Raw genomic sequence first — 15339 nt, 5'->3', positions numbered from 1 at the left:
GGTAGACAGAGCATTTCCTGGGGCAGCCCACTCTCGAGTTGCGAGGCCCGTTTGGAGCCCCAAATGATCTCGGATGCTCTATTCTGCGCCACGGTTCTAACGTGTGGTCGGTGACCTATTTTGGGACCAACCTCTAGTCAGTCGTTTTGGGCCGACTGGGTCGGTCTCCTAATTGGGTCTAACCGACTATGACTGGTGGCTATATAAGAGCAAGCCCTTGAAGCCCATATATCATCATTGGCTATAGCAACCCTGATTCCTTAGCATCCAGCCTCCATCCTCTACTATTTCTAGCACACCATCGAAGCTTCTCACATAGGAGCGCACGACTGGAAGGCAGCGCCATCTATTGTATCAGTTTTACAGTAATCAAATTTTTGATTCTCCATACTATCTGCTTTTCTCTCCTACATACGAGATCGTGTTATCTGTTGAGCACAGACGTTGTATTGTTTTCTTACAAATACTTGGTGCTTTGTTTTAGTGATAGATTTCTCTCTATGATAGTGTTTTTTGGCTTGTAGAAATAATATATCATAGTATCCCACTTCTATTGAACTACCCGTGGCAGCATTACTTTCTGAATCCCTAGCAGAGGCACCAAAATGTTGTCACTGTCTCCCCGAAGTCCAAGTTTCAAGGGTGTTGGTCACCTACAGTCGTGTCATTGCTCGTTGTAGCATAGGTCCTTGGGTTGTATTCCTATGAGAGTTGTAGGTTGAAGCATGGAAAGCAGCTCTGATACTCACATAGATGAGAAAGAGGCTAGATCACAATGATGGGTGGAGGCTCTTGCCTCCATGGGAGTTCAAGGGTTTAGGAGGGGGCTATAGGGTTCTGAGGGATGAAGCTGAGAGAGCTAACTAGGAGTTACAAGGTTCAAAGGGGTTGTAGGATTCAGAAGGGGGATAAGGTTGAGAGAGCTAACTAGGAGTTCCAGGTTTAGAGAGGGTTGCAAGGTTCAGGAGGAGTCCAAGGTTGAGTGGAGAGCTAGTCTCCTCGAGGACTTCAAGGGGTAAAGAGTTGAGGAGGAGGACCAAGGGAGGAAGGAGGAGGAGGGAGGTAGAGCAGAAGAAGGGGGGAGGATTGGAGATTGCAAGGTATAAGCATGCTATCACACATGCTATCACACGATAGTGTTGAGGGAGCATGGACCCAAGGAGAACAAACACATGAACACCAAAGTGCAATGAAAATTGCACCCCAAAGAGTGGGAGCTTCATTCCATTGAGATATATTTATGCATGTTGGGTCTCTAGACAATTCGTAGGTACCTCCAACACGAGACCTCTTTTGTAGGGGACCTCTTGGGTCTCTACATAAAGTGGGGGACCCTCATGAATTCCTCCACAAAGTGGGGGCATATTTTAAGTATCTACATAAAGTGAGGGAACCTCATGACTTCCTCCACAAAGTGGGGGAACATTTTAAGTATCTACACAAACTGGGGGAACCTCATGAGTCCTCCGCAAAGTGCGGGGACCTCTTGGGTCCCTCCACAAATTGGGGGGATCTCAAAAAGTGTAGGCTTTTTGTCTCTCTCTCTCTCTCTCTCTCTCTCTCTCTCTCTAGATCTTGATTTTGCTATTATGATTAGATCAGGGTGTCAATTGGTGTTAGAGTGTTAGTTGCTAACCCAACATGGTCAACTGCTATCTGAGTGTGGTCAATGGCTAACCTAGTGTGCACTGGGTGATAATGCGACATATGTTGGAACCCAACGTGTCTCTCCCAAACTGTGTTTTCAATGGAAATTTTAGAATTTTGAGAGCTTCTATGGCTTTTGTGAAGTATTTGGAGTGCTTGGGGAGTACTTTTCTACCTATTCCCAAGACCTTGAAACACACACCCAATCATCACCTTTCAGCTTTTTCTGAGGATGGGACTGCATACAAGGTTTAGCAAAGATTTCCTCTACCATTTCCTAGTTGTACACCTTTGAAACCTAAAAAAGCATCAGAAACTAACTCGAAATGACTACCTAACTTACTTCTCAATCACTTTCTTCTTTTTCTCAGCTCATTTCTCTCTTAAAACACCAAAATCAAGCACTTTTCACCCAGCTACTAAGTGTTGGGCAATGGGAGATAACGGAGCAAGCAAGAGCATGCATCTAACTCCCTAACAATGGCAAAAAAATGTGGTCTCTTTGATGTGTCTCACAAATCATGGGGATCTTGGAGGAATGCAGATGGAGTCTCCTACTCCATGCTACTCCTTGTGGGAGCAATGCAAGCACCTATGGGCAATAAGTGTCTTGCAAATGGCTTCCAGAGTTCTTGCAATCTGAATCCTCATGAGAAGAAGGGGGAGATGAGAGAGGGAGAGGGAGAAAAAGAGGGAGAGGGACTAGGGAGCATTAAGTAAGGGAGGGAAAAGGGAATGATAGGCATTCACAAAGGCAAGAGCAAGAAGAACATAAACAACACTCTTGAAAGAGGAGAGAGCTTCTATTCCTTAAACTTGCAAGTAACAACTGAAGACCAAAGCTCGAATTTTTGCCTTTTATACAAGTCACCTTTTGAAGGGAGGGCCAACCCAATGCTCTTACTCCTCTTCCGACCATTCTACTATCTTATTCTTAGTAATACATTTCTCTTGGGTTGCTACACCTCCAACTCATCTTCTTACAAAGTTCATGAGTCATTGCACATATTTACAAGAGTTTGTGGGAAGGCGCAAATGTGACAATGTTAACCTAGGTGGTTCACAAGTCCACTCATGTGGGTGCTCCTTCCACCCCATTTGCAGGGCCAATTTGCCTCTTTTTTCATCATCTTGCATACATGTGCATGCTACATTATTAAAGGAGAGCTAGTTTGTGATGATACCTTTATAGGTCAAATCTCTCAAAGGAAACCAAAGTTCACATGCAATGCATCCCATAAGCAACCACCATGGAAATAGAGATAATGAAATTGTGGCATCGGTTGACTTTAGATACATTGCCGTTGTGATAATATCAACAAAGGTCCTACCTCTAGAGCATATTGTCAAAAGATGTTGGCTTATACCACAAAAGTAAACACAATATGATGTGAGAGTAAAGCATGGATCTTAAAACATACAAGTCTACATGCTTTTATTCTATTTTTTAGAATTCAATTTTGTAATTAAAACATACACAGGATGCAAAAACTTCTAGGCAAATTTTAGAGGAAATATCCTACATTTACACCTAAGGTGATATAGACATCTTATCACATAGCATAAGAGTACAATAGTAAAAACATTCTATTTATACCAAGGGTGACATAGATATCTTATCACATGATGTAGGAGGATAATGTTTTAAGCATTTACACCTAAGGAGATATAGATATCTTATCACAAGATGTAGGAGGACGGCAGTTTTAAACATTTTACTAAAAAACATGAATCATATATAAATACTTATGTTTCTCTCTAGAGTAGTATTCCTGTACTCTTTGGTTGTGGGACCTTCAAAGCATATTGGGGGGAAAGTAAACACACTGGTATACATGAGGAGTACACAATCAAGTTTGCAAGCTAAGAAATAATTTATTGCCCAAAACTACTTTAAATGCTCAATTTGTGATTTGCATGATATCTTTCCAAGAGATAGCATGCACTCTATTTTATTGCTTTTTGACATAAGTCATACAATCATACAAGTTTGGTAATACCTGCAATTGTTTGAATGTGATTTATGTATCATGTCATCCTCTTTCATGTGGAGTGAAACACTCTTATTGGTATGTGTTTACTTCCTTTTGATTACTTTAAAACCAAAACAATGAGATTTGTGAATAGAACTACAACCTTTAAGATGCGCCAGCATAAAAATAAAAAATGCCTCTCTCAACCATGTGCTAGATGCCATATTTTGCACACATGAACACACATTTGGTAACTATCATCATTTTTTATGTAATATGAACCCTTCTATAGGCACATGCAATATCATAGGTAATCAATACATGGGTGGACACTTTGATTGAATGTCATGTTTCTTGAAAACTTTAAACATCCATGTCATGTTTTGATTATAACTCCATGTCATGTCATAGGTGCACATTTTGATTTGAATGTCATATTTCTTGACAACTTTAAACATCCTTATATCGCAAATTCGATGTGAATGACCTAGTTTACATAGTTTGCATTGGTCCTTAAATGTGAGGTTGGTAGATGAAGAAATGGGCTTGTCTCATTTCTAGAGATAAAATAAAATTCCCATAGCCCATTTTTAAAGTATAGTTCTAGAATATAATATCTTTTTCACAAAAGGAGAAAAGTGTTCTAACCACACTCCCAAAAGTTGGATCACAATTTAACTATGAGGGAGGAATAACAGTATTTCCCCACATAGCACCCATTGGATTACCTTGAATATGAAGAGGCAAATGTTCATACTGTATTACGCAGTCACGGTATTTTGTTTATTCATGATATGCATGATGTACTTTTGCCACTAGCATGGCTCTTGGGGCTTTCTCATAATTAATATATGCATTTTCATTAAAAAAAAACTTGATACTGTGGAATAAGTCAACTTCCCTCCAATTATCATGATTGTATTTTTCTTAGAGTTATTGAATGAACTTCATGCTTGAAAGCATCCTTCCATTCATGTGCTACAAGTTATTAGAATTAAAGGTGCATTTTATCAATCAACGGGAAAGTGAGACCAAAGAAAGGGCATTTTATACATTATGGTTCACAAGTCATAATCAAGGCTTTGATAGTCGTCCCTTTAATGATCAAATTCACAAGGGTCAACTTCCGATTATGTTGCAATCAATATTGAGTTGCTTAATCAGCTTGAAGTCTAACCTTTCTCAATGATGGCCCAATCTTGTCATTGCTATCCACATCTTTGTTGGACCAACAAGTGGATGAATGTGTTTTATTTGTGGGTTTAACTTAATGGCCATGATAGTACACTGTATGATGTTGCTTGGTCACATAACTATAAGGTTAATTATCGTAAATCAAAGTGGATGCAATGAATTCATACCCACATCCAGTGGCCCTATGTATCATCACATTAATTTGCACAAGAGAGAGAGAGAGAGAGAGAGAGAGAGAGAGAGAAGCAACTAAAACCAAGGAGGCCTAGCCCACCCACTTCCATTCCATGCTTGGTTGGCTTAGTTTTTAAAATTAAGTGGCTTAGTCACATGCACTAGAATCATGCAAGAAGTCAAGAATGTTTGTTAGTTTTGAAACTTAAGTGTCATAGTCACACTAATGAGAATCATGCAAGAAGCCAAGAAGATAGTTAGGTCCCAGGACGAGACTTGTTGAGCCATAGTCTCCATTAATGAGTTATAGCTGATTGTGGCTAGTTGCTTTTCTAGAGATTGCCTGTTGTTTTTGCTTATGGTTGGTTAGTTGTGCTACGAAGTGAGGCCCATTTAATGCGAATTCGACTTGGATGATGGGACTACCCCATGTAGTGCAAATTGGACTTCCTAACTTGTTAAGTCATGCATGGCTAGTGGAAAATCTAAGTGACCGTGTCACACCTAGATAATGCAAGAAGTCAAGAAATATCAAAGACAAATCGGACAAAGAAATACTATTCGAGATTCTAATGCAAAGCTTTAAAAGGACCATTCACAAAGAAGCTTTATTCTCCTAGTCATGAGTGCCTTTAAACTTGGTCGCGAGCTGTTGAGTGCACAGCGGCTCCGTCCGCACCGCCGGCGCCCAACCGCCTCCTTCATGTTTTGCGCGTTGCACATTTTGTTGCATGGTCGTTTGACGTCTCGGAGCAAGCTTTGTGTAATGGGCTTCATCAAGAACGAGCCTTGAATGGGCAGAAGATGGCAGGAGAGTGGGACGTGTGCCTGTGAGCTCCAAATTGGTAAAGAGACACAGACAGAGAGACAGAGAGACAGACAGAAAGAGGAGGCAAGAAGGCAGAAAGAGAGAGGAGACAGACAGACAAGATTGTCAGCTCCAACTTCCAAGTTAGCAAGAAATCTTGCTCGTTTGATCGACAGAGAGACAGAGGGGAAGATTGCGAGAGCTGTACCATCACCTTTGCTCATTCGATCGACAAAGCATAGAGAGAAAATAAGAGACAGAAAGTGAGGGACGATCTTGTGTGTGGTGTGTGTGTGTGTGTGTGACAGAGAGAGCAGAGAGAGCAAAGTGTCTTGGATGTTCGATCATTGCTTGCGAGCGTGGAATTCGGCGATATGCTTTGACGAGAATCTAGCATTGAAGATGTGCCTCCCTTGGTGGCTCAGACCCACACCCCCCCCGCACCCTCCCCCCTTCGAGCAACCCATCAGCCACAGTCGCAGCGTCGCTTCCTCCAGCGACTACTCCAAAGACTCGCTCCTGTCCACCAGCAGTGCTGCCTCCCTGGCTGGAATCAAGGACATTCTACCGGACGGTCCGATCGCTTACAAGCCTGCAGAGATCAAGGCAGCGACGGACGAGCTCAGTGCATCTCATCAGATCGGCAATTCTGTGTGGAAGGGCACTCTCAGGGGGGCCTCCGTTGCGATCGTGAGGAAGCAGGGGGCCGCGGCAGACTTCAGGAAATTGCTGAAGAATGTATGTTCGGTGCATCACAGCAGCGTCGTCAAGCTTCTGGGAGGGTGCAAGGACAGAGAATTCGTGTCTCTTGTGTATGATTTTGTGGAGGGAGAGGATTTGGGATCTTGTCTGAGGAGCAAGCGAGCTCCAGGTTACACCGTGCTCTCCTCATGGAAATCCAGGATGCAGATTGCTTGGGATGTTGCTAAAGGCCTCGAGTATCTGCACCAGCACACTCTCACTCGCTCGGTGCACAAGTACATGACCAGTAGCAACATTCTTGTTGTTAATGACAATGACAATCTGCGAGCCAAGATTTCTATGGTCGGATTGGCAGTATTGACAGGGGAAGTGGAGCCTGAATCTCCTCCCAAGTCCCTGGAACCAGATCAGGCCAAGAGCCACACCCCTCTCCGCAGTGTAAAGATCAAAGGTACCCATGGCTACATGCCTCCTGAATACTTGTCATATGGCTCCATCACCCAGAAGTATGATGTGTTCGGCTTCGGAGTTGTGTTGCTGGAGCTCCTGAACGGTCAGGAGGTTGTAAGATTCAAGCACAATGAGGAAACCAACACCTTTGTGAAGTCCTCTCTAATTGAGGAAATGCGCGTGATTGTGCAAGATGCAGCCGGATCAAAGGGGAAGCTCCGGCTATGGATAGATCCAAGGTTGAAAGACTCGTATCCTGTAGAGGATGCTCTCAAAGTGGCTATGCTTGCCAATTCATGTCTGGCTGAGAATCCTGAGAAGAGGCCCGAAATGAGCGAGGTTGCAGGGAAGTTGGCCAGGTTTTTTGATTTGTCAAAGAAGTGGGAGAAAGAAAGAAACATGATGATGGACACAACAACACTAGAGGCAAGGTGAGGATAGGCAACATAAGGGCTTGAAACTGTCTTAACAAGGTGGGCACCCATTAGCTGTTGCTCCCTTTCATAGCACATGTATAAGGACATTGTCCGGGATCCCAAAGAATATGGTCAGGGTCACAAACATTGCAAATGCACACAGGGCTGCTTCAAGCTGGAGGTCTTGTACAGGTTTCTTTGTCATTCCTTCATGCTGATATACATTTCTCTATAAAGGGCCTGGTATTTCAATGAATATCTGTCACCCACCTTGACACCTTGAACAGATTTTTATGAAGCTGTGCAGCTTGTACATGATCTTTTATTTTTTACTTTTTTATTCATAATGAGGTGGGGGTACTTTTGCAGAAGATCTGCTGCCCAAATATCAAGGTCAGCAAAGGAATACACGGCAAAATAAATGGCCGATTTATAACTTTTTTCCCGAAGAAAAAAAATGAAAATGGCAGACTCAAACATGATAGTGATGGCTTTGGTTCAACAGAACATCTTAGTATTGGCTCTGTTCTGTCACCCACCTTGACACCTTGAACAGATTTTCATGAAGCTGTGCAGCTTGTACATGATCCGTTATTTTTTAATTTTTCATTCATAATGAGGTGGGGGTACTTCTGCAGAAGATCTGCTGCCCAAATATCAAGGTCAGCAAAGGAATACACGGCAAAATAAATGGCCGATTTATAACTTTTTCCCCGAAAAGAAAAAATGAAAATGGCAGACTCAAACATGATAGTGATGCCTTTGGTTCAACAGAACATCTTAGTATTGGCTCTGTTGGGATAGGCCGTGAGGCCTCATGATCTGATGGCCTTGTAACAAACCGTGGAACCTTGCATATAAGTAATAAACCTTTTGAAATAAAGAGAAAGTCTTTCAATTTTAGCTACCAAGGAATTTATTATCACAGCTTCCATTTTTTTCATCCATGTGGTAATTTGTTAAGAGATGTATTTGAGATCTTTCTTCAAACTTATTTAGATACACTCGTCACCTTTGCACAACAAATGGTGGTCTTCATTTGCGGTAATAGAAGTTTGCTTTGACCCCTGGAATTTTTGTAGCTAGAGATCAACCAACCAACAGATTCTAGTCTTACAAAGGTATCTATAACTAACAGATCTGCACCAGCTATGGCCACTCACTTTGTTGGGACCACCCCTCTATGGTAGGATTGGCAGCCTTGACAGGGGAGGTGGAAGCTGAGTCTCCTTGGGAGTTCATGGAACCAGATCTGACCAGGAGTATCACCCATTCCCTTCGTGCCAAGATCAAGTGTGCGTATCATTAGACAGAAAGTATGATGTGATGTGTTCAGCTTTGGCGTTGCGTTGCTCGAGCTCCTGTGCAATCATGGGATTGTAAGATTCAAGCACAAAGAGCAAACTAACGCCATTATGTAGGTCTCTCTGATCGAGGAAATGCACTTGATACGCAAGATGTACCTGGATCAAAGGGAAGTTCTGGCTATGGATAGACACCAGGTTGAACGACAAATATCCTGTAGAGGATGTGCCCATGTCTCTGGCTGAGGAACCTGAGAGAAGGCAGGAATTAATCAAGGTAGCAGGCTTAACTTTACAAAGGTGGGAGAGGGGAAGAAATATGATGATGGACAGAAGACATTAGAGGCGAACAACTCAACCTTATGTGCCACATCACCCTGGTTACCTCTGACCATTGTTTGACCTCTACCACCTCACTTGACATGTGGTAGTGCCACATCATCACTACCACCTTAGTTGTGCTAGCTCACTGCCACCTTGGCATCGGTGCTTCACAGGCACACCGTGCTTCAACACATGCACACACTATCTATATCATCAGTGCATTTTTCTTTTGCCATGTATGCATAATGATGTGTTGCATCATTTTCAAAGCCGACAAGCCTCTACCTTGGATACTTCATCCTGCTTGATCTACATTGATTTTGCTCATTTGCCTGCCGCAATTTTTGCACACCAAGCATTCTTACATTGGGTATGCCAAACTCATCATCTAAAGACTTTGCACCACTCAAATCATCATTCACAAAATTGTGACGAACGCTCTTTTTAGGAGTTGCATGTGCTTCATTAATCATTGCTTTCCCTTTTTGTTTGGCTATCATTCCGCGGGCCGTATCTTTTTATCCAGGTCGAATTTGGAGACGCTTCAAAAAGCAAAATTGCTCACTAGCCTTGCTCTACGCACCTATCACATTAGATTTTGCATTTGGGATTTCCACTTTGTAGTATTTGCAGAAACCTCTTCATCGGCACCCCTCATCATCAGATCGCATCCTTTCCAAACCCAGCACAAACCAAATTAAGATAAATTTTCTTTTTCTTCCCCTAAACCCCCACCTAATGCTTGCCCTCCTCCATTGGAACCCCCCGATGATAGTCTTAGGGGGGCGTTGCCCCTCCCCTTCATGGAATGGGTATAAGAACGTCTGGGTCCAAAGCATAGCCAAAAACAACCTTTGAAAAATGATCAAGCTCCACATACAATAGCTTCCATGCAAAGAAAAGCCTCCCCCCCCCTTCCCATGAGCTAGACCATGGTGAGTTTTTGCACAGACTTCATAATAGTGCACAACAACATGCACAATAGTTGATAATTCATGAAGAGTTGCAAAGGGATGTGGTGGGATAATAGTAAATATTCTCTTGATTCAAAAGCATGTGTTGTCAACACAGCAGACATCTGATGATAGCCTCTACTTCTATAGTAGAGATAGGCCTTGAGGTGTGGTCTCTAAAATTGGGTAGGATCGGGGAATTTTTGTGTTTCAATAGCCCAGCAGTCTCTGGCCCCATATGTGTTTTATTAAGGAGAGCTTTTTGGAGAGTTTTGACTATCTTTTCCTCACCCCTTGATGACTAGTGGCATAGTGCTCAGATTTGCATGTGTGCACATGATTCGCAAGAGGATGCTCTCTCTTACATTCCATTGGCTACTCATCATGCAGGATGATCATGGTGATCAGATTGCAAATAGATGTCTAAAGGACATAAAAATGGGGTTTGTGTTGCATGGGCAAAACCATATATATGGAGATGGGTGATCAAGTGTTTGTCATGAATACAACGGGGTTCGTGTTGCAAGGGCAAAACTATATGGAGGTGGGTGATCAAGTGTTTGTCATCAATACAGTATGCAAAAATTGAAAAGGCAATGCAAGAAGCAAACAACACTTGTAGTATTGTATAACCATGTAGTTACAACATACATAGCGATAGACTCAATGCTCAAATACTCTATTTCTTGCCTTGGCTAATATTAATGGGATTTGTATGCTACATTAACTAGGTGTAGCGATAGAAGTTCTCTAAACATGGCCGCGACCTAGGAATGAAGCAAGCAGATCGAGCATTAAATGGTATAGAATCGAATCAGGTTTCTCAAAGTACCTTGCAGCATGCTACGACCCAACCACAAGTCTGATGGAGCAAGGTCACTTGTATTTCATAAGTCTAAACTCAACAACTTGGAAAGGTGCCCCTTATAAAGTCTACTTCCCACCAACGGTCATTGTGCCATGAGTTTGCATTTAATTGCCATATCCTAAAACGGCTACAACTTGCGTGAGTGCCACCATAATCACCAAGGGCATCATTGCATTGAACAATGGATATCCTCTTGACTATGCCTTTAATGCTTGTCAAAGATAGTCCCGAGTTGAGTGACTTTGACGGTCAGACTTGCTGGTGTTACTGGAACGCCTACTCGATCGGGGTGGTCAAACGTGTTAACACTTTGGCACCCCCAAGGGAACATTTTGAAAAAATGAGAATCCACAAGGGGAAGTCAAATACCTTAAAGGGGAGCTAAACCTACGTAAACAACAAGATTCATAGAAAAATAAATTACATCAGATTATGGCATAGCTTGATATTATCCAGATAGTATTTTAGTATATTTAGGCATAGTAGATGATTACAGATATGAAGGGTCACCACTTGTTGAGTGTACCCCTTCAATCCCACACTTGGAAATGTATGAGAGCCGGAAGATGATGTTTCAATATTATGAGTGTGGAGAGATATTTTGATCTATTGTTGTAAGCATTTTACATTTTGGAATGGATTGTACTTCTTCTGTATCTGTTGTTTGTTCTTTTACCAATCTGAATAGTGTTGTGAGTTTCTGATTGACATTTCAATGATGTATTCTTTGCACTATCTGTAACGAGTCACCTGACCCATCTACGATGGGCTAGAGACCTGCTCTGTTGGGTCTCAACGTGGGATCTTAAAATGTCTTTTATTTTAAGAAATAAAATTTCAAATTTCAAGACCCCTCCACTGCAGGCATCGCATCACTTGGCTTTATTCTCATCTATTCAACTATTCAGCTAGATGAGTGACCTTCTATTGTTGATCAAGGGGCAAAGGATTCACACATAAAATCTCCCCCCCCCTCCCCACCAACACACACATCGATATATATAATCTCTCTCTCTCTCTCTCTCTCTCTCTCTCTCTCTCTCTCTCATTGTCCATGTGTTAATTTGCCATGTATCATGCCTGGCCACCATGTAGTATCGTTGCACGAGGATTCATCGCCACATCATTTCTTTGAGTTGCTTTAGCTTTGCACAGTCTACCATATATAAATTGAACACAAAATGTAAAAAATATATAAATATCTTATATATAATATAGAATCTCTCTCTCTCTCTAAGGCCTCCAAAAAGAAAAAAAATTAAACAATAAGTATTTTAAAAAGGAATATGAGAAAAGGGATAGGTCTTTCTGAACACATGTCTTTTCAACCAATTTCAAACATTAAATCCACAATAAGTATTTTAAAAAGGAATATGAGAAAAGGGATAGATCTTTCTGAACACATGTATTTTCAACCAATTTCAAACATTAAATCGAATGGTACTGAGGGGAAGGCATCAAGCTTGCATACAATCAACGTGCTGGCAAACTCATAAATGAGCTCAAAAATCTTACATCCATTACCTCTCTTTCACTGGAAGGTAATTGCTATCTAGTCCTCTGCCTCCATGGCTCGAGAGAGCTGGCAAGGATTGAATTTACTTCTCTTGGCAACCAATCCATTCACATGTAGTGGTTGCAAGGAGATTATCCTTTCCAACTTTCATTTCTCTTGCCCTCCATTGTGGAATTTTCAAAAGCTCATCTTCTCTACATCTCTAATTTGTACTCCCATACCCTTCCATCCATGCTAATGCCTCAAGCATGTAAATATTAAAAACCATAAGGTCCAAGTAGCATGTAAGACATAGTATACCTCCGAATTGGCCTTGCAGTGGAATCCCTCCCTTCCTTTTGCATGTGTAAAAAACTCAAGGCCATTGTCAACGTTCTATAAAAAAATTGGTCTCTCCTAGGATTCCTAGATGGCATCCAATCTACCCTTGCCATTTCTTGGCTATGGATTTATGGCTAACTGGTAAAAGGCTGGTAAAGGGCATGGAATAGTAGACCACCCTTGGCCTGTGTTCTGGACAACGTGGAGGAGGTGTGTAATGGGGAAGATCTTTTTAGGACAATTCACTTGCAAGTTGTCCCATGGACTTATTGACTTCATGGGAACCCTTTTCCCCCCATCTTTTGTCTCTTCAACCTCATTTTCATCCTTCATTCAATTTGCCTCTCTATCTACCTCCTCCTCACTCCAATTCACTTTGATCCAATTCCACCATTTGCTTCCTTCCAATCATTATCACTAAACCTTTTCGTCAACCAGCTTGCCAGATCTATCCACTCGCATCCTGCATCAACCTCCCTCAAACCATGTCATGTGGTGAGAATGGAGCCCAATCTTGTGGCATTTATGTCCACATCCTACATAGTGAGCTCCCTAAAGACCCAAAAAAGTTTATCTCCATCCGTCCCGACCCTCGCCTCCCTCACAGAGTGAGATCTTGAACATCCTAAAAATGTTTATGCTTTGTATCCTTGTAGAAACAATCTTCATCTATTCAATTTCTTATACGCAAATATCCTAGGCCTATTCGACTGTAGTGTTCATCACTTTTTTATACAAACGCTCCAAATATTTGTCCACCTTAGTCACAACCGTAAATGTTCTCTTTCCTTTGCGATCAACCTCCCTCACTGGTAGAGAAACCTACTATAGTCAAAAGCATGTTCAATATTATACTCTCCTGTGGAGAGATGTAAATCTTAAATTATATGGGAAATCTGGACAGATGTGGGAAGGTTGTCTCTACATAAGAGGTCATGTGATTCCTTGGAAGTCGATCATGGTGAGATCTAGGATACTGGGGCTACCCCTCTCTTGCAAGTTTGTCAACCGTAGCTTCCATTGCCTACTACTTCTCCTACCATTCCTTCTTCCCCCCCCTTTGCTTGTTGGCTAAAGAGGAAACATAAGTATATGACTACCACAACAAAGATTTGGTGTTCCTCAGAATATGGATATAGAGCACCTCACTAATCAGCTTCCAGCATGTGATCACTTTGACATCCCATTGCTTGCATGCTCATCCCAAACTGCACTATACCTTGACTTTGAGTTCGTCAGAGCCCAATGCAACCCATGGATCTTATCCCAGCTTGCTCGACCTTCCTTGAATGCCTCCTACTTTCTTGGATAGTCTCTTATCTTGCGTTGACTATTATTTTAACCTAGAACCCCAACCGAGATATATTGTTTTTATCACCAAGATATTTAGCATTTGTAATCCTTTAATTACAATAGTTCGCTTCCACCTTTCTTATGTCCATAATGGTATAGAGAGACCTACGTGCTACCAAGAGCCTACTCATTCCCAATATATCGATAACAAAACTACATGCAATATTCAAGACCTACGTGCTGATTTGTTCATGTGTGTAGTTTGTTGTTGCTTTGTGTGAGATTATGCTATGTAACCTAGCCATGGTTTTTCCCACATCAGTGGCCCGACTCTTAAACACTTCTACCAAGGTAGGAGCATGAATCTCTCTCTCTCTCTCTCTTTCTCTCTCTCTCTCTCTCTCTCTATATATATATATATATATGTATGTATATATATATAATGTATTTTTGATAAATATAAATATAGTATATTATATATTTTATCTAATATAATATAGACTTCATTATAATATGGATAATATAATATAAGATAAGATTATATTTATTCTCTCTCTCTCTCTCTCTCTCTCTATATATATATATATATATATATATATATATGCATGATATATATTATCTCTCTATATAAATAAATAAGTAAATGAATGAATGAAGATATATATATATATATATACCTCCCTCACAAATCAGTAATAAAAGATAGATTTAGATGAACCACTTTATTCATGTCTCTCATTCTCGACAAAAAGCGTCTGATATCTCCTTCAACATTGACTGACCTTGATATTCACATTACTTAAAATAGAAGTTGATAAACCTAGAAATATTGTGAGATGAAAAAGGAATGATTAGATGAAAACTCACGTGCCAAGTTGCGATTCTGAAACTTGAGTGAAACTTACACTTAGAATGCCCATTTGAAAACTTACAATTCTATTCGAGCACTAATTCTACACAAAGTTCACTCATACCAAAGCACCTATTCTAAATATATTTACATGTAATAATATAAAGTGAGTTCACATAACGGAATGGAGGCAATCTCTCATGCAAACAATCAACAAATGTCAAAAGAGACCTATAAGCAAGAAGCTCATGTGATGTTGCATCGAAGAAGACTTGAAATTGCATATAGAGTCAAGTTCTTTCAATCTTAGAACTATAATTTTTGAATCATTAACCATTATTTTGAACATATAGCTCAGTTTTGTAAAGTGGTATTACTGATCAAAGAGAAATTGATGTGTTCTCATACCTTGCATTCACCTAGTTGCAATCATGAAGTACCTGTAAGAAAATAATACAACGTCTGTTCTCAACAGATAACATGATTTTGTACGCAAGAGAGAAAACCAGATAGTATGGAGAATAAAAAATTTGATTATTGTAGAAC

The 15339-nt window shown here is 40.9% G+C and overlaps 1 protein-coding gene across 1 annotated transcript; it reads left to right on the top strand.

The window, feature by feature from the left end:
• The first annotated feature begins 5624 nt into the window (after positions 1–5624).
• Positions 5625–8215, top strand: LOC147882663 (lysM domain receptor-like kinase 3). The gene is made up of 2 exons (XM_087400831.1): positions 5625–7556; positions 7734–8215. Exon 1 carries the CDS (start codon positions 6133–6135, stop codon positions 7381–7383), a length of 1251 nt encoding a protein of 416 aa, XP_087256957.1. The 5' UTR covers positions 5625–6132; the 3' UTR covers positions 7384–7556; positions 7734–8215.
• The last annotated feature ends 7124 nt before the right edge of the window (positions 8216–15339 follow it).

This window comes from Dipteris shenzhenensis, chromosome 29, assembly GCF_047967505.1.
Source record: "Dipteris shenzhenensis isolate YYH24624 ecotype China chromosome 29, Dip_SZ_1.0, whole genome shotgun sequence".
NCBI classification, from domain to species: domain Eukaryota; kingdom Viridiplantae; phylum Streptophyta; class Polypodiopsida; order Gleicheniales; family Dipteridaceae; genus Dipteris; species Dipteris shenzhenensis.
The sequence above is the reverse complement of the archived record's forward strand: the minus strand, read 5'-3'. Positions and strand labels throughout refer to the sequence as shown.

Coding starts and splice junctions, on each gene's coding strand:
- LOC147882663 (XM_087400831.1), top strand. CDS start 6,133: ATGTTCGATCATTGCTTGCGAGCGTGGAATTCGGCGATATGCTTTGAC.